The 18,474-nt window shown below is 49.3% G+C and overlaps 1 protein-coding gene across 7 annotated transcripts in view; it reads right to left on the bottom strand.

Moving 5' to 3' along the window:
- Window positions 1-1,549: 1,549 nt before the first annotated feature.
- Window positions 1,550-18,474, bottom strand: part of RALGAPA2 (Ral GTPase activating protein catalytic subunit alpha 2) — a 320,063-nt gene continuing 303,138 nt past the window's right edge. For all 7 annotated transcript variants that reach the window (XM_047743681.1, XM_047743679.1, XM_047743680.1 and 4 more), the window contains 2 exons: window positions 8,305-8,344; window positions 1,550-4,932 (listed from right to left, as the gene is read on the bottom strand). In XM_047743681.1, the coding sequence (XP_047599637.1) occupies window positions 8,340-8,344 (5 nt within the window). In that variant the 3' untranslated portion in view covers window positions 1,550-4,932; window positions 8,305-8,339. The remainder of the gene's footprint in view (window positions 4,933-8,304; window positions 8,345-18,474) is intronic.

Genomic DNA, 18,474 nt, shown 5'->3' with positions numbered 1-18,474 from the left:
TATGTTCCATCTCCCTGAACTTAGCTTTTTGATTTGAAAAATGAAATGCAGTTAAAACCATTTCCATTTACAGAAGAGTAAATGATAATAGTTCCCCTTGACATAAACTGTTTAATAAATCAAAGGGGACTCAATTTAGTTTATACACAGACACAAGACTATAACACTAGCTCAAATGTGTACACATGTGAACAAATATAAATGTCCGAGTCTTACTGCTGAGGGTACTCTGCAGCAAAAGTAAAAAACAGGGCATTTTTCCAGTAATGGAGTATTTTATTATGGCCAGGGTGTACCTTTAAGTTATTCTTTCTTTAGGCACCTGGCAAAAGCCAAGAAAGGTCGAGGAAAGCATTACTTGTAGCAATGGTCCTTTTGGAACGAGTGGAAGTTGGATTCTTTTTGAAATTCTGCTGAAGGTCTTGCATAATTTAGCCTAAGATTTGATGAGCAATTTTTGAGAATGACTGGAAGTATGATGACTAGGATACCCTCCCCAATGCCTCCCCCGTCTTTTTGTTATAAATAAGACAATAAACTGCTTTGTGAGACTTCCATAACACTATCCTGTGAAACTCAAATGACTAATTCCAGATCTGAAAAGAATCCATAAATTATCCTGGAGGGATTGCGCCATCTACGAAGTGGGATCATTAGGAAGGGCAGGACACTACACTGAGCAGTTAGTTCCTCAGGGGCTCTTTGCTCTTGTTCCCTTCACTCCAGGGTACCTGTGCGGGATGGGGAGTAAGGGCTGCCCAAAGCTTCCCAATGGGCTTGGTTCAGTGTCTCAATCCACATCTATCTGCAGGTCAGGATCCTTGAGGGGGCGAGGGGGACTTTTAAAATTAGATGCTGAGGTTCTATCCAGACATGGTGGACCAGACGGAAATACCTACGAAGCTTCCTGAATGATTCTTGTGCACAACAAGGCTGGGAACCACCACTTCTAGAAAACAGAGCTCTCACTTTGCATCAAGTTGTGTTCTATGAGGAACCAAGTGGTACAAGCACTTCCTACCAGTCCAGGGCTTTAAAAGGCCACATTAGTTCAGGCTCTTCCTGGTTCCTGGGAAGGAACCTGGACCCTTTTTGAGGTCCCCGAAATGTCTTGTAAGTTACGGACTCAACTTCCATTTGTGAAATGGACCAATGGATAATTTTTAGGTAGCTCGACTGTCCAATATGTTGGAAGTTCCCCCGTGCCCAGAGCATGGGACTCGCCGAAGACGCTGGTGGAGACCATCTGGCCAGGCCATTGAAATGTGACGGTTGGAGAGGTGAAACAGGGCCATCAATGGGGCTTCAACCACACCAACAGGGGCTGGTATTACCTTTTATCTACCACTTACTCACAAAGACAAACACTCAAAGTCAGCCTCTTGCTCATCAAGGCTGGGGATTCCCTACTGACTTTACGTAAACACATTTGTAAATTTCCCCGGAGTGGTACTGGCTACCATTTTGGATACATAATTAAGTTTTGGTTAAAAAAAAAAAAAAAGGCTTTTGAGCAATTCTGATAAAACAGAACACAAGCCATCTTTTGTGAGATGCCAGGATAAACTTTATTTTCCTAGAAACTATAATGAAAACGAAAGAAACATGCACCTAAGTGCTGTGTTTCTACTTTATTAAATCATCACAGTAAATCAGAATGAAAGAGAAGAGGAGGGTAGACTGGAGAGTCGAGCGGCAGTCATCAGCGGAGCTGTGTGCTTTTCCGGGTAGGCACACACCTGCAAGGGCGGACTGTATGAAGGGGTCCAGCCCACCGAGGCCTAAACCCAGATGTGGGGCATGAGGCAAATTAAATAAGAGAGAGCAAAATAAAAAGCAAATGACATCCTATAACTTAATTCCCCATATTTATCGGTTTCTCTTTCTTATTTACATAAACTAAATGTTGTCGACCTGAACCCATAAGAAAACATTCACTTAATGTGTATATCATACACAGGTACTGAGTGCAGCTAGAACAGTGGTTGTTTCATGTCGAATTTCCCTCCAGTAGATACAGACACGACGCAGTCCCATGTGAGATGTCACAGTAAGTTGAGAAGGATCTCTCCAGCTTCCAGATGATACAGATGGACCTGGAAGGGAAGCGCAGGCTGCCACACTGGGAGGAAGGTCAGGAAGACGTGATTTGCATGGTCTGCGGATCCGAGTGATCTCTTGTTCAGAAGGCTGGGGGTCCCGTCCGTCAGCCCCTCTTGTGAAGGCAAGACTTGCCTCCCCTTCCTCCCTTGGCTTTTAGCAAACTGCAGCCGTCACTGCATGAAGACACCATGACAGTCACTTACCCAAGCGAAATTTCCTTCCTACTGTCTACTACTTCAGATTTTACTATTTTTAAGAAGTCATTGTTTTGTTTTTTTAAAGTACAAAAACCTTCTTAGTAAGGCTATGGGACATCAGCTTTGCTTTGGATGGAAATCAGGGTGTGCAGAGATCAGTGTGAAGAGAAGTGGGGGGGTACAGGCTTGGCCCTGCCCAAGATCCAGCAAATCTTACCCATTTGGGGCTGATTAGGGCCACTTTTGCTCACAGATGGCTGACCTACTAATGTGACAAGTCAGCACTGGGACTCAGGTGGGTCCCCGCCGGATGAGTGGCCCTCCATAATTTTGCTGGAAAGGCATTTATTGCAAAAAGCACAATATTTGCTTTTCTAAGTGAAGAAAAAAAAAAAAAACTTGATCATCTCAATTTTCCACCCCAAATAACAAAAATGATTCAGGTCCACGTGATTGTAAGCAAATCTGGCTGCTAGGTTTCCTGTTTCCCTATTCCACACCGATGCTGCCGCTGACAGCAGTGGGCTCAGAAGCAGCTCCAGTCCCCAAACCGCGGGTCTTGGGGATGTTAAAATCAGTAGGAATGACAGGAAAGGTCTAGGTATTTGCTGCCTACAACTTAATTTCCCATTTGCAGGTTAGGAGGACTGATTCTGGGAGATAAAATGGAATCATGGAGCAGGGGAGTTCAGTGCGACTTCTGCCACAGGGGATTTCTAGAGCCTGGAAATGAAATGTGCTCCTGGAAGGTACTGGCTGTCAGAGCCTGCCTGGGACTCTGGAGCCCAGGTACTGGTGATGTGCTCCCCTACAGGAATGAGGTCTGGGCACTTTGTAAATATCCAGTGGAGCAACTCAACACGAGTCTGGAGTCTGAGCGACAGCGGACAAACCGTGCAGACCCGAAAGTCCAAATTATTAAAAAGCTGGGGTGGGCGGCTGGGGCAGGGGCAGGGAAGATAAGAATCATGGCATTTGCTGACACAACAGAAACTGCTGTGACAATTGTGGCTTCATGCCATGAAGCCCCCAGTGAGCCAACCAATTGGGCCCAATTACCGAACAGCCCAAAGTGACTAAGGCTTACTTCTATTTCTTTCAGGTTCGGGTAACCCCCAAGCCACTCTGTCTGTGAGCCTGGGCCTCACGCCCTACCTGCAGTCCTCTCTAAAGCTGAAAAACAAATTCTCTCTAGACTTAGAAGGTCTATCCTTCCCTAGGAATTTCTCGATCCTTCCTCAATTGTCCCGTAAGCAAGCCTGGCTCCTGGGTCTGCTTGTTTCTCTAGCAAGGATCAGGTACCCGCCAAACCAACGCAATGGCGGATGGAAAGAAGTGACTGGTCAGTGAAAACGGCCACTCTGATGGACTGAGAGGGCTCAGCGGACTCACCAGGAAGGGGACCAAAGCTGCCAGGGGGGACACATAAGTGGGCACAGAGCAGAGAGGCAGAGAGTTAAGGGAGGCAGGGAAGCACCCTTTCAGGGACCGATCTTTCTTGGGTTCCTAGCGCCTGTGTTCTATGTGCTGCCCATCCATCCCTTCTGGAGATGGGCTGCAGGCCTAGGTGAGAGGCAGAGGGCCAGAGAGCTCTTCCTAACTGATGTTTCTGTCACTGACACCCTCACCCTCAGACCCCCAGCAAGGATGCTGGCCAAGCACAGATGGAAGTTCGGGCTTTTCATTTCTTTTTCTTCTTTTTTAAACAGATTCAACATGCCTTTCTTGGAACCAAAGGGTTAGAAAGCCCCCATTTGTGCCATGGCCCTCCCCCAGCAGTGGGCAGGAGAGCACAACTGCAGGGCAAATCTTCTGGAGGCAGAGGGACATCACAGGGGTGCGGGGGACTGTCTCAGTCTAGCTCCTGTGCTGGTGTGCTCCTTGAGTGTTGATGTGGGGCTGTGCTGAGCTGGGCCCTGGAAGCTTCCTGACCTACAGGAGCTTTCACAGGAACAGGACGGTTCCATTCCTCCATTCCTCCAGGATGGTTGGAAAAACCTCTTCCCAGTTAGCAGGCATCAGGCACCAGGTGGAAAACACTCAGCAACTTAGATAAAACTTCTCCTGGGCAAAAGACCCTGGGGAAAGCCAATTTCCATGATGATGAAATTTTTGAGTAAACCATAAATCCTAACATTAAGACCTAGTGAAATCAATGCAGAGAAAATTCCTCAGTTTAACAGCTGTTTTGCCAGCCATTCTGTGAATCTTGCTTGGGTTTATAAACAACTCAGGGTACAGAAACCAGTTGCTCTCCACCCCTTCCCAAAAGCCCAGAATCTTCTCCTGTCATCTCAGCCGGGAGCAGTGGCATCAATGCCCACGAGAGCGGGTCTGTCTCTGGTTGTTGGCGACCTTCCCCTCTTCTTCTTTGGAAGCTCAAGTTTCGTGAGGTTCTAGGGCAAGACAACACGGCCCGGTGAGAAAGTCCAGCCCGCGACATTCTGGTGGGATTCCCCTTTAGCTTCGGAAGTCCGTTAATGGGAAGATGTGTCGAGGACACCGGCAGAGCAGTCATGTTTCCTGGAGTCTCTGTGTTTGGAGGTTCGGGGTGGGGGAAGGGGGCGTCTCATTGATCTCCTCCTTGCCAAGAGGCGCCATGAGGTAGGCACTCAGGCTGGCGGCCAGGGCCCTGCAAGGGAAGCAGAGAAAAGCCAAGTCACGGCACCAGGAGAGGCCCTGGGGCACAGATCCAAGAAGAACCTGTGGTCCTCAGGACACATGGCACCACTTCCTCAGAAAGGCTTTGATGACCTCCCTTTGTCACTAGGGCAGAGATGTTTGCTGAGTGAATCAACACGTGAATGTCTGTCCTCCGGGTCTTTGCTCTGGACTCTCGGGCAGCAGAACCAAGCTATGAGTCTTCCTGAAATTCACCTGGCCTCACCATCCCATCCACAAGCGAAGAATGAAGAGAAAAAGCCCCTCATTGCAGTAAGAGGAAGAGGAGCCAGGGAGGCAGCAGCATGGCCCAGACAGAGTCCATGAGGAAGCCAGGACAACTTGATGGACAGTTTAGGGATCCCTGCCTGTGTTATTATTTACGCGCATTTACATATTGATATTCACCCGGTGAGTTACAACTGGATTCTTCCCCAAAGGGTCTGAGAGAGAGGGCTCAGGACTAAATTGCTTGCCAGAATGAGACCAGATGAGCATAGCGCTTTTTAACACTAGAGGGGAGAGGAGTAGAATCCAAGCGTGCATGTCTGCCCCTCTCCCCCTCCCCAGGGCCGCTTCGAGGGTGCTCAGAGGAATCCAGGAAAGCCTGCTGCAACACCCAGCCCCAGTTGCTGCTACAGTCTGGTCTCCCCCGGGGCCAGGCTGCGAGGGAGAGGCTCTGTTTCATCACCCCTCTTCCCCCGCAAGCTATTTTTAAGCTGGCTGTGTTATACCCCAAGCTTCCAGGCTCCAAACAAACCCCAGAAGCAGACTTTCTGTCCTCCTCCCAGCATGCTTCACTTCCAGGGGTTTGGCCTTTGAAATTTTTATTATTATTGGCATTTGTGATTAATTGATGTAAGTTGTCTTATTCACAGACAACATCTTTTCTCATTTTCTGACCTTACCTTATTGTTTCTAGGAAGAGCCTCTGAAATCAATACCCACAAACATGCTTGGGCCTGAGGAGATGGCCTTCCCCAGTGGGTTCCCAATTCCAGCGCCTTAAGGTGCCCACCATTGGGGGGGACGGCTCTACTATCTCTTGACTGCTGGTCTGGTTCCTGTAAGACCGGGCAGAGAGAGGAAATGCCTGGGGCTCTCTCCTGGGGTTCTCATCTTTTAAAAAACAGGCTGCTTTTGACAAAAGCAGTACAGCTATACTGACCTCTATGACAGAGACGGCATTGGTAAAAGGTCTCTCTCTCTCTCTCAGTCCCCTCGGGGCTGGACACAGGGGTGAACAAACCTGATTTAATCCTAGATGATGTTCCATTTTGAAACACTTTCTTTTTTTTTTTTTTTAAGAGTTTTATTTATTTGACAGAGAGAGATCACGAGCAGGCAGAGAGGCAGGCAGAGAGAGAGGGGGAAGCAGGCTCCCTGCCGAGCAGAGAGCCCGATGTGGGGCTCGATCCCAGGAACCTGAGACCATGACCCGAGCCGAAGGCAGCGGCTTAACCCACTGAGCCACCCAGGCGCCCTTGAAACACTTTCACTTTGAATTGTCTAAGATTTCGCATTCCTCACTAGGAACCACTCTACCCAGTATTGTAATCAGATCGATTGGGAGAGAGGGAAGGAAAAAAAAAATAAAAAGCTAGCAAATAAAAGAGATGAAATGATGTTCAAAGCTATGATATTAAGTGAAAGAGTAATTGTAGATGGGAAGGAAATATCGAACACCCTCAGTTGGGGAGGGCAAAGGGGGGGTTGCATGCTGCTTTCCAGCAGTGGGGCAGGACGGCAGGCAGACAGAGGGACAGCAGGTGGACAGAGGGACGGCAGGCAGGCAGCGGACTTTGAGAAATGCATGAAGTTCTGCAAAATGAACCCCCCTCCCGCAGAGAAAGCCGAGGCCCCCATGGCTGGGGGTAAAAGGACGCCCCCCCCCCCCCCCCGCAGCCGGAGCCTGCGTGGCAGTGCCCCTGCATTCCTCCAGTCCCCTACTTCCCACTCTGGCACATCCCCAGCCTGTGAAGGCTCCTGCCGTGCCCACTGCACCCCGTGATTGATGGGGAGGCGGCAGCTGGGGAATGGGCCGGCAGGCCACAAAGGAGATAATTCCACTCGCAAGCTGCCGGCAGCCGCTCCACTCTGTTTGGCCCTTTCCTGCTGCTGGAAGCCGGGGGTCTGTTCAAAGGGCACTCAAGCCCCACTTGGCTGCTATGTAGTAGGAGCGGGAGAGGACGCATGCATATGGGGTCCCAGCCCATAAAGACTTCTGCAGGAGGCCCCCACTCTGGAGAGCACTGGATAGACCCGCTCTCCTCCACCCACCACGAGCACTGGGGTCGGTGGGGGCACATTGCCTCTGGAAGCTCAAGCCAGTGGGCCTGGTTTGGAACAGTTCTGGGACTGAGCCAAAGCTATAGCTGAGGGCACAAGAAAGGGATGCTGCGCCGCAGGGCTGGCTCACTGTGGCAGGGGCTGCTCATGTGCCCTGCAGGTGGAGGAGGGTGATACTGTGGATGAGCCCACAAGTCTAGATGCTAACATTCCACCTGCGTAGCTCCTGAGACGGTGATGGGCATCTGTGCCATGCGTTCCTCTGTGGTGACACAGTTAATAAATGACAGCTCACTGGTGTCCTCCCGTATTATTGTGAACATCATCACCATCTGGTCTCCCTTCCACCTATGAGCCCATGAGTTGGTGCAGCCCCGGCTGCCTCCGGCCGGCACTGCCACAAGGTGGCACCGGGACGGGCCTGGACCTCGGAGCCAGGGCAGAAAGGAGAAGCCCACGGAGGTCACACCTGCTGCCGCCAGCCTGCCCAACTGCAGGTCCTCAACTGCAGCCCATCCCCGGGTTCTCCACCCTCTGTGTTCCCCCAGCTTTTGTCTTCTTCCTCCCCCAGCTGTTCCATTCAACAGCCCCCCAGACAACCTGCCCTCCCTGCATGGAGGCCTCGGAGGCGCCCATTAAGGCAAGCGGTCAAAGGCCGGCCCAGCACGTGCCACATCTTATCAGCCCATCTCAACATCCTGCTCCTCCTGGCTTGGGCAACAAAAAAGGGGGCGGCCCCGGGTCCACGGGCTCCCCGTGGCCCCGCACACAAAAGGGCGGGTGACAAAGACATTTTCTGAGATGGCAGGTGTTGGTGTCGGATTCCCCGCAGAGCGCACGGGCAGAAGAAAGGCGAGGCTGGGTTTCCCCGGGCAGCACAGACATGTAGGGGCAGGAGTGTGGGCAGGGCCCCTCGGGAGGGAAGGTGGGAGGCAGCAGGCACTCGAGGGGACATTTCAGCACGGGGTTAGCCCTGGATGGAGGCGGGTTAGTGAATTCATGCACCCCTCCCCGAGAGCACGGTGGCTGGGCAAATCCCAAGCCTCAGTCTTACCTTGCTCAAACATCGCAATGAGACCTTTACATATTTTAATCTGAAAGGAGAGAACATGAAATCAAATGAATACAAGCCCAGTACACCCACAGCCCAACCTGATAATGAACACAGTGCTAATAATACATTTATTCCTGTGCTGCTTGGGTGTTGTCACAGCTTTGGAGATCATTACGAACTGAAAAGTCATTTAAAATTCTCCTTGGCAGGACAGAATTCTAGCTGCCATCACATTTATAGATGTGAAATGAGAGAGACAATAGCGTTCCTAGGATGTGTTGTGTAGATGCTGCTGGGAGCTCCATGGGCACCAGGCGGCACTGACCACAGGCCCCTTTTCCCGTCACCCCTTATCTGCAGACTGACTTGGTCGAAAATACATCAAAAATAAGAATGTTCAAGAGGAGCATTTGGAATTCAATGGGTGACCTGAAAAAAATACTTGCCAGGCTCTAAGTGTGCAAGTTTGCGTGCCTCTTCATTTCATTTCACAGATTTCTGAGGTGTACACAGTATGTTAATTCAGTACTAGTGTCAACGGTGATGTGACAGTCCCCAGGGAGGAAGCAGGCAGCCTGCTGCATAGCAGGCAGCTGGGAAGGGGGCCCTGCTGTGGTGAGATCGGACTGCAAGCTCACCCTCCTGCCCAGAGCAGGAGGATCTCAGTAGTCAAGCTGACCCCGAGACAGGATCCGAGTTTTATGGACTTGGTGACAGGTTTTCTTAATTCCCCCCACCCCTCCCATAGACAGTGTATTTCCTAGTGGGTTTCCCTTAGCAAGTCCTCAGCCTCATTCTCTACCAGGCATAGCTCCTCACCCAACTCCCATGCCACTCCTGAATTCAGTGTCACTAGACCACCATCAAATCTGGACAAAGGACATTCATCAGTGACACGGACTGCTGTCTGCTCAGCCGCAGTTGTAAACTTGGATTGTCTGTTGATCCTGCCTGCCAAGGTTGGCACAGGGAGCATGGCCAGTTTCTAAGACGGTGGTTCAGAAGGCTGTCAGAAGGACCACTGACATACTGTTAAGTGGGGTTCTCCAGAAGAAATGTGCACCTCTACAATCTGTTGAAAATTCATCCCCTCTGCAGAACTATTTGGGGTCAGGAATTTCAGGATAAATACCCTGTTCCTTCTCTATACGTTGATAGTACTCTAGCCCAGAGGAAGTGCTTGCGACTGGCTGATTGCTGGTAACAGACTAGAATGTTTTCCATGGATCCTGGATAACACGATGATCTCGATTTCCTGCTTCCTCCCAATGCACTGTGCTGTGCACAGTGTGGCACCCATTTCTGTGCACGGAAAATGGCAGGTGTACAACATCTCTCCGCAGGTCTCTCTTCCTTCAGTTGGGGAGGCCCAGCTTTTCAGGGTAGCCCCACACTACCTACCCTCTCCAGGGTCTCTTCATGAAGGGACTCCTTGGCCTCCCTCCGCTGCAGCCTCTTCAGCGCTGGTTATGCTGGGCGTACCAAGAAAGCAGATGGCGCAGCTAACAATGGATGACTTGTTTGTAATTGCTGATGAGGACTGGTTTGCTCCTCTCCCCAGTGCGTCCCCAGATGCAGCCTGGTGTGGTGTGCTGGACCAAACAGAATGTCTCAGTAACTGCCAGTCCATGGGTGAGTTAAGGAGATGCAAAGACAGAGACAGTTGGGGACTGCCTTAATTATTCCGTGGGGCTCAAATGTCACTTGCCCTTGACACACAGGCAGTGCTACTGAAGGGCGGGGGCCTGCACTTGGAACAGAGGAGTAGGCTGTCAGCTTCCTGATACGTCCCTGGGGGTGAGTGTGAGGTACCAGCTAGCCTGGGCAGCATTGGAAGGCACCAGAAGAGAGCACACGGGGCGTGGAGAGGAGGGATGGGAAGAAAACAGGAGGCGCGTGATGCTTAGGGGGATGTGGGAGAGATACAGAGCATAATTACTTCATCTTTTCATCAACTGGGCACCTGAGATGTGCCAGGTTCTGTTCCAGGCTCTTGGTTACAGCCGTGAACAAAGCAGATGAAGCTCCTGCCTGTGGGGAGCTTTGGTGGCTGAGCTGTGGCCTGCATTCTAGCAGAGTGGTACCACCCCTTGGGTGGGCAGCAAGATCTTATTTTTTATATGCTGAAACCCCATATATAGGTATGGCCATTAAACAAACACCTGGGATTTCTGGTGTTTTGGGAGGAGACAAAGGAGGAAATCCAAATGTCTTGGGGACCTCTGAGGTGGGGACTGGAGCCACACTGGGTGGGAGAGACTCTGTTCGCGTCTAAAAGCAGGGGAGTGGGGCCCCTCTGGAGAGAAGACTCTGTGTGTCAGGACACACCAAGGGGCTAAAATGCAGGCGCTTGGTGGCTCTGAGTGGAGAATCCAGATGCCACTCGTAGAGAAAGATGTCCTGCTTCATGGGCCTCTTGCAGCTTCTTGGCTACTCCGGATATCAACGAGGATTTGCTACAACACAGGAAACAATAGTCTTGATTGGAGATGAGCTGTGTTCCACACAGCTCTGCCTTGTGGTCTTTTTGTGGCTTGTGTTCTCAGGCAGGCCTCACTGGGAGAGCGGAAGAGCAAGGATTTGAATGGAGCTTCTCATCTCCAAGGAAAGGCTGCCATCCGGGACCACCACCTGGGATGACAGTGGGCAGAGTCGGACAGGAAAAGTGGCTGCTTCTCCTTGGGTCCTTGTTATGAACAGTCAGTGTGGAAAATGATGAACTGGTTCAAGATAATTAGGGAAGGGACTGATTTTGTGAGCTGGCATGGCTGAGGGAGAGAGACAGTGGACCGCGGTTCCAGCTTCAGGCGCACGCTAAGTATCCTCCCAGCAGGAAGGTGGACAGAGCAGGAGATCAGAGAGCTGTCTGGGCTATTCAGACCCCTTGGTATGGCTCTGAGGAAGGGAACAGGTGCAGCTGTGGATGGGGTAAGCCTGCCTACACGCTCAACTCAACACTGGCAACTCAAGACCAGTAGGAATTAGCCAGCTTAATTAACATTTCCAAATGGCCCAAGGATGGCTTCCAGTATTTCCAACCCAGCAGCAGTGGCTGTGTCCTGGCCCTGGCCCTGGCTCTGGGCTTCTTTTTTTTGGTTGTTGGTCTTGCCCATCAACTTTGGTTCCGAATCAGAAAGCTGGGACAGCTGGACCAAAAGGCAGGCAGGCAGAGAGCGCAGGTCCTGTGTGTCTGCACGTGCATACGCACCTGTGCAGGGGCTTAGCAAGCAGGTGGGATGCCCATGGAGTTCTCTAGCATTCTTCTCTTTTCTTCCACAGCTATAATGTACTTATATGGCTCCATGGTTAAACTGAACTAAATTATACATTTAAGATTAATATCTTGGTTTCAGCTTTTCTTGTCAGGCCCTTGCAGAGACAGAGGTTTCTAGACCGTCTTGCTATCTCACAGAACATGAATACAAAGATCTCGGTTACATCTTAGCCATGATAGGGCTATTCACTGTACCAGACTGAAATCACATCTCAGAAAGTGGCAAAACAGTACAGGCAGTTTATAGCAGCAATATTCCTAACAGCCAAAAAGAAGGAATAGTCAAATGACCATCAACTGATGAAAGGATTTACATGGATGAATTATATGGTAGGTGAATTATATCTCAATAATGCAGTTTGGAAAAAATGGCAAAAAGTAACAGAAGGTGATCTGGGCAGTAGCCCAGTCACTTCCTTTCCCAAAGTGATACAACAGAAGTGGCTACAAGTTTTGGAAGAATCAGGTTCTCCTCCCACCCCGTGGATGCCCAGGGAGGCAGGGGGACAGGGTCACCTAGCAGCAACTCTCCTCCTGTGTCACACCACAAACTCTCAACCAACCGTCCTCAGAGCAAAGAAAATGGGGCTGTCCCTCAGACCACACACTACTCTTTCCTTCGAGGTTCTCTCGGGTTTATCCTAACTTAAGTTTATCCATCCCCTAAACACCCAGGAGTGGCCTGGGGTGGCGAGGTAGGACTACGGTGTAATTCTCCTCAGGACACGCTAGGATTCTGTGTGCAGCTCGGGACAACTTTTTTTTTTTTTTTTAAATTTTTTAATTTTTTTCAGCATAACAGTATTCATTATTTTTGCACCACACCCAGTGCTCCATGCAATCCGTGCCCTCTACAATACCCACCACCTGGTGCCCCCAACCTCCCACCCCCCACCCCTTCAAAATTCTCAGATCGTTTTTCAGAGTCCATAGTCTCTCATGGTTCACCTCCCCTTCCAATTTCCCTCAACTCCCTTCTCCTCTCCATCTCCCCTTGTCCTCCATGCTATTTGTTATGCTCCACAAATAAGTGAAACCATATGATAATTGACTCTCTCTGCTTGACTTATTTCACTCAGCATAATCGGGACAACTTTTTACGTTCTCTAATAATCAGCTGCTCAGGAAAACTTAGCAGTGTTGTCTGCGGTGACTTGAGGGAAGACAGGGAGTTCCAGGTATCTGTCTGAGGTGTCTAAGGAAACATCAAAGAAACAATGGGACTGTCTGGTTGTTAAACTGACAAAAGCCACCCTGTTGTCTTCAGACAGGAAGGAAGCAGTTTTATTCCATAATTAAGATGTTTTCTATATGTGAATTCTTTCTGTGGTGTTTCATTTGCCTCCTAAGGTAGGCAACACTTTGGTAACTTTCAGTTACATTTCTCAGTTATCTGTGTCAAAGTGGCTGTGTATTTGCCACTGGACACACTGTAGAGGTCAGAAGTCCTATAAAATAGTCCTTTTGGGGGCGCCTGGGTGGCTCAGTGGGTTAAAGCCTCTGCCTTCAGTTCAGGTCATGATCCCAGGGTCCTGGAATCGAGCCCCGCATCGGGCTCTCTGCTTGGCAGGGAGCCTGCTTCCCCCTGTCTCTCTGTCTGCCTCTCTGCCTACTTGTGATCTCTCTCTCTCTGTCAAATAAATAAATAAAATCTTTTAAAAAAAATAGTCCTTTTGGCCTTTTGGGAGGAGCATTTTGCCTTTGCCACAAAAGAAGGGCTCCCCCCGCCACAAGCAGGCCCCAAAAAGCAGGGGGCCTCTCTGGGCGGGCAAAGAGTCTCATTTGGCCAAGCCCCTGAGCCCTGATCTCGACATAACCAGCCTCTTGATAATGAAAAAAACCAACACTCCTCAGTTCCCAAACTGCCAAAGAGATGAATCTTGCTCTGTGGAGGGCAGACTGTGGGGGAGAGTGTGCAGTAATGAGATTTCTACATACAGGTAAAGAGTCTTTACTACTCATCGACTGTTCTAGAGACTGTTTTTTCTCAGAGCAAAACAATGCCAAGGAATCTTCTCTCTTGTATCCTAGATCTTATGGCTCAATGCAAGTCGTTTTATGTGTCTTCTGTGCACCGGGCTGGCTATCTACCATGATTCTCCATGCTAGCCCACAGGTTCCTGACCACTGGATTCTGGTGTGAGTCTGGCGGAGGGGAGTCTTAAGCAGGTGGGGGACAAACGACCGCAGGTCAAAGGGGCTGCCCCATCCCCTTTTCACTTTCTTCCTCCCACCATGCAAATCTTCCCTTACAAGAGGTGGGTGTCACCATGCTCCCCTCACCTGTTCTGTTCCAGTTAGGGGCTGCATTCTGTGGCACCAGGGGGAGGGGTCATGATCGGGGGCCCTTCTAGTGGCCCCATGGAGAATGTTCAGGGTAACATCTCTTGGATCACAACATTCGTTCATTACTCAACATATATTCTGTGCCTGCTGTGTAGCAGGGGATGGGAATACATGGGGAACAAAATATTATCTGACTAGCCTCCCTCCCGCCCCTCCCCTAGAATATCCTCCCCACAGGAGTCAGAGTGATCTTTTTAATCAAGAATCATACCATGTGACGGCACTGCTTAACACCCTCCAGGAGCTGCCCAGCTCACTAGAGTAACAGCCAAGGTCTTTCTCTAGGTCTGTTGAGGCTGTTCTGACCTTCCTCCTCCTTCTCACCCCCTTGCTGGCTCTACCCTAATCACACTGGGGCCCCTCACTGTTCCTCAGTTGTGCCAGAAAAGCATCAGCCTTGGGGTCTTTGCATTTGCTGTTCCCTCTGCCTGGAGGGCTTTCCCCCAAGATTTAAATGGCTCACTCCCTCACTTCCTTCAAGCCTCTCCTCAAATGTCACCTTCTCAGTGAGGCCCATTTTATTTTATTTTTTTCAATGATTTTATTTGAGAGAGAGTGAGAGAGCGCATGAGTGGGGGCGGGGTGCAGAGGGAGAGGGAGAAGCAGACTACCTGCCGAGCAGGGAGCCCCATGTGGGGCTCCATCCCAGGACCCTGAGATCATGACCTGAGCCGAAGGCAGACACTTAACTCACTGAGCCAGGCAGGCACTCTCCCATCCCCCATTTTAAATGGCACCCCACAGCTCCTGACAGGAGACCAGCATCTTCACTCAGCTAAAAGATAAGCCTCAGGAAGGGTGGGCTGCTGTTTTGCCCATTTCTATACCTTCTCCATTAGTGCACAGTAAATATTTATGGAACGAATGTCTGAAGTCCCTGACTTATGTGGCGATGTTCCGAGGACGGAAGCTACAGTTCCCATCTACCTAGGCTGTACCAAAGGTACGTGCGTGTCCCCAGGACTTGAGTTGGTCTGAGTTTTAATATCTAAATATGGTGTCTGGCAAGTCACCAGCTTTGGGTAATTGGAATAAAGAGCAGAGTCAGCCCAGTGACCCGAGAAGCCCTGTTTCTGGCTTCTTCCTTTCTCTGGGACCCCTTCTCTGGGACTCTTGCCCTGATGTTGAGTGGGCCAACATTCCCGGGTCAGGAGAGCCTGGGCTCAGAATACTGCATGCCCAGATGTTATACAGGGCTCTGCTGCTAACCGGAGTCGGGCTGTTTCTCTAGCTGCTTCTCCAAGCCCTGGGGACAGAACTAGGGAGCAGGGTTTCCCTAACTACCACGCACGGGCTCTGGGACGCAAACCAGCTGCAGGGTCTGCCCGGACATATCTCAGCAGCCATGGCAGGAGAACCTGCATCTGTGGTTTTGCTTGAGATCAGGGCGGGGGGAACAGGACCCTGCCACCTGAGTCCTGGAAGAAGACCTGCAGCAGCTTCCCTCACCTTGGGCAATGCCAAGGTCAGATGACCTTGCTGGAGAAAAAAGACAGGCTGGGTGACCGTGTAGGCCGAGGACGCTGCCACAGGTAATGGCTGAGCACTGGGGGGTGTGGTGGAGGGGGACACCGAAGGGTCCTGGTGTGGGGACATAGGCAACGGGATGTGTCCTCTATGCATCTGGGATTTTATTGTCTCATATTCCTGAAGTGCCTGAAAAATAGGGTTTTGCCTTTTCTTTCTCTCTTTACACTCTTTACAGAGATGTCATAAGGTTTCTTCTGTGCTGAGAAATGAATTTTGGCCATGTCAATGCTGTAAATCTGTTTTTTATTTTATTTATTTTTAAACAAAGTTGACTGGCATGTTTCCCATTTTTTAGGGATTTTTTTTTTCTCCCTGGCCTTTTGAGGGCCTTTGAAGGTTAATTGGAGAAAAGTAACCAGCTTTTCTGTCTATTATGCTATGCAGAGGTTTACTTCCTGGTCATCATTATATAGCCTTCTGGAAAAGGACAGTATAAAATATTCTTTCTTTTTTCCATCAGCAGATTTAAATGCTGGTATGAGAGCTTCCATTTGGCCTCTGCTTTGGTTTAGTTGTTGCTAAATAGAAACTCAAGCAAAACCATGGAGTTTTCCTGGAACCCACCCTACGGGCTTGGGTTTGCACCTATTCTACCTGTTAGAACTGGGAGAACATGACCATCACAGCTGTGGTTCACAAGGAACATGAACATGGGGTGTTGGAAAGCTCCAGGTTCTTCTGAAACAAATCTTGAAGATTATTTGAAATAAGTTTTAATTAAGAGTAATTTCCAAAAATTGTCTCTGAGAAAAATTCTTGGTACCTGCCGGCCATCTCTTGGCAACTGTGAAAGTGTCACGGGAACCTTAATTAGCAGTGAGGGAGGGAGGAAGATGCCACTTGCATTTAAAACCCTGTAAGGACTGAGAAATCAGAACTAAACTGAAGATGGCATTTCACAGAAAAAGCAGCATCTTCAAGTTCTTCCAAAGAACAATTTAAATGTGATGTCAATACTTCAGAATGAATCATCTTGGGTCCCTTCTTTTTCTGGGAATCTGTGAACAACCCTAACCTCTGTACCAGCCCCAGGGGCAGGAGGGTCCCTACATGGGCTCTGAAGGGAGTAATTTCTTCCTCTGTGCTCTTTCCACGTTGACTGTCCCTCATATTATTCTTCCTTGTCCATGGCCTTCCAGTTCTCAGACATCTCAATTCTTGGCCAATGTGGGAAAGTTGAAAATTGACTGGCGGGAAGACTTAGTAGTGTATCTAATACGTATCAGGTAAGTTTCCCGTCTCTTCCAGCCTTAGGAGGTAGATGGCACAGCTCATCTCAGGGAAATCTCAACCCAAATGACCCAAATCATTGGCTCACTCTATCTTTCTTTCTTTGAACTGTATCTTTTTAATATGTGGTGACAGTTTAGAGGTAACTCATCTGGGCTTATTCATAAGTAGCCTTGTTTTAGTAGTTCAAATACCTACTTTTCCCTAACAAGACTGCAAGCTCCAAAAGGGTAGGGGAGACATTGAAAATGAAGCTTCCAGAGCCTTCATGTTCCCTTAAGGTGCCCAGCACAGTCCCAAGGGTGGGGGAGGGCAGGGCCAATTCAGAGATGGCCCCATGGTCCAGGGAGTACCATAATTTCCTATTAGAACAAATGTCTGTCTCCTTTCTTTCTTCCCCCTCCCTAAGTGGACACTGAAGAGAATAAAAGCATTTTAAGAGGGAAAAAGGGATGAAAAGCATGAAGCAAAATCTGGTGCTGAACAGGACAATGAAGAATTCTCTTTAAAACCCACAATACTGTTTATGAAAGTATCCTGCAACACATTTCATTTATTCAAACTGCATCATGTGGTCTGTGGAGTACCCAGGCCCTGTCCCCCGCCCCTTCTCACACCAGGCTTTGGCCATCTTGCTTGCTCATCACCAGTCCACCGTCACTAGGAGACTAGGAAGGGAGGGAGCCTCCAAACACAATCATAGGAGTTCGTGCCGCCTCTGCCTCAGGCCCCACACACATCTGTGACCTGGAGACAAGCAACAGTCTGAATCTTTCCATCCACATTTCTATTGTATTCCTCTTGCATGTTTTAAGAAAGAAGCCATACATGTGTCATTCTCTAAAGAATCTACCGCATTATAGCTAGAACACAAACATGCCCGTGTGCACACACGATATACAAAGGCTAAGAAAAACGAAGATAGGAGTGATAAGTTAAATGGCACTAAAATGAGGAACCAAGCATTACAGAGGTGGCTTGACAGTGCTTCTCAGCCCTGATTGTATAGTAAAATGCCCTCACGAGTCTTTAAAAGGAAGTCCTCATGCCCAGGCCACACCCCAGACCAAGATATACACCTCTCTGGCGGAGGGTCAAGCGGGGATTTGCAGGTGGGCTTGGGCAATGGGATTATGGGTGTTTTAAAGAAATCCTATGGATGCTTTATCACATTTTCAAGAAGAATACATTTTTAGTTAAAAAAAAAAATACATCATAGGGGTGCCTGAGTGGCTCAGTCAGTTGATCATCTGACTCTTGATTTTGGCTCAGGTCTGTGAGATCGGGTCCCATGCTCAGCAGGAAGTCTTCTTGAGATTCTCTCTTTCCTTCTCCTTCTGTCCCTCAGCCCTGCTCTCTCTCTCTCTCTCAAATAAATAGTTATATCTTAAAAAAAAAAAATGTCATATGGAAAGGGGGTCATAATTGAGCTGGTGATGTGGACAGAAGATTTGGGCTGGCTCTGTGAGGGACTACTGGGATGGAAGGATTGAGTGGGGTGGTTAGCTGTTTGGAGGCCACGTGGCAACACTCACTTGGCTACAATCAAGTGTTTTGAGGGCGCTGAGTGGAGGTGGTCCTGAGTTCTTAAATAGACAGTGATAAAAGAGCACTTATATTTAAGGGAAACTTCTGGATGATCTAAATGGAATTCTGAGCTTTCATCTGGGTCTTTAGCTAACATGAATAACAAGTCAGCAGCCATGGCTCTGATGAATGGGACTGTCCTCACAGGGTGGGTGCTGCAATGGTATTTCCACAGTCATGGTCCCTGGCCTGTGCTCCTCTTC

Source organism: Lutra lutra, chromosome 9 (genome assembly GCF_902655055.1).
Source record: "Lutra lutra chromosome 9, mLutLut1.2, whole genome shotgun sequence".
Lineage (NCBI taxonomy): Eukaryota > Metazoa > Chordata > Mammalia > Carnivora > Mustelidae > Lutra > Lutra lutra.
The sequence above is the reverse complement of the archived record's forward strand: the minus strand, read 5'-3'. Positions and strand labels throughout refer to the sequence as shown.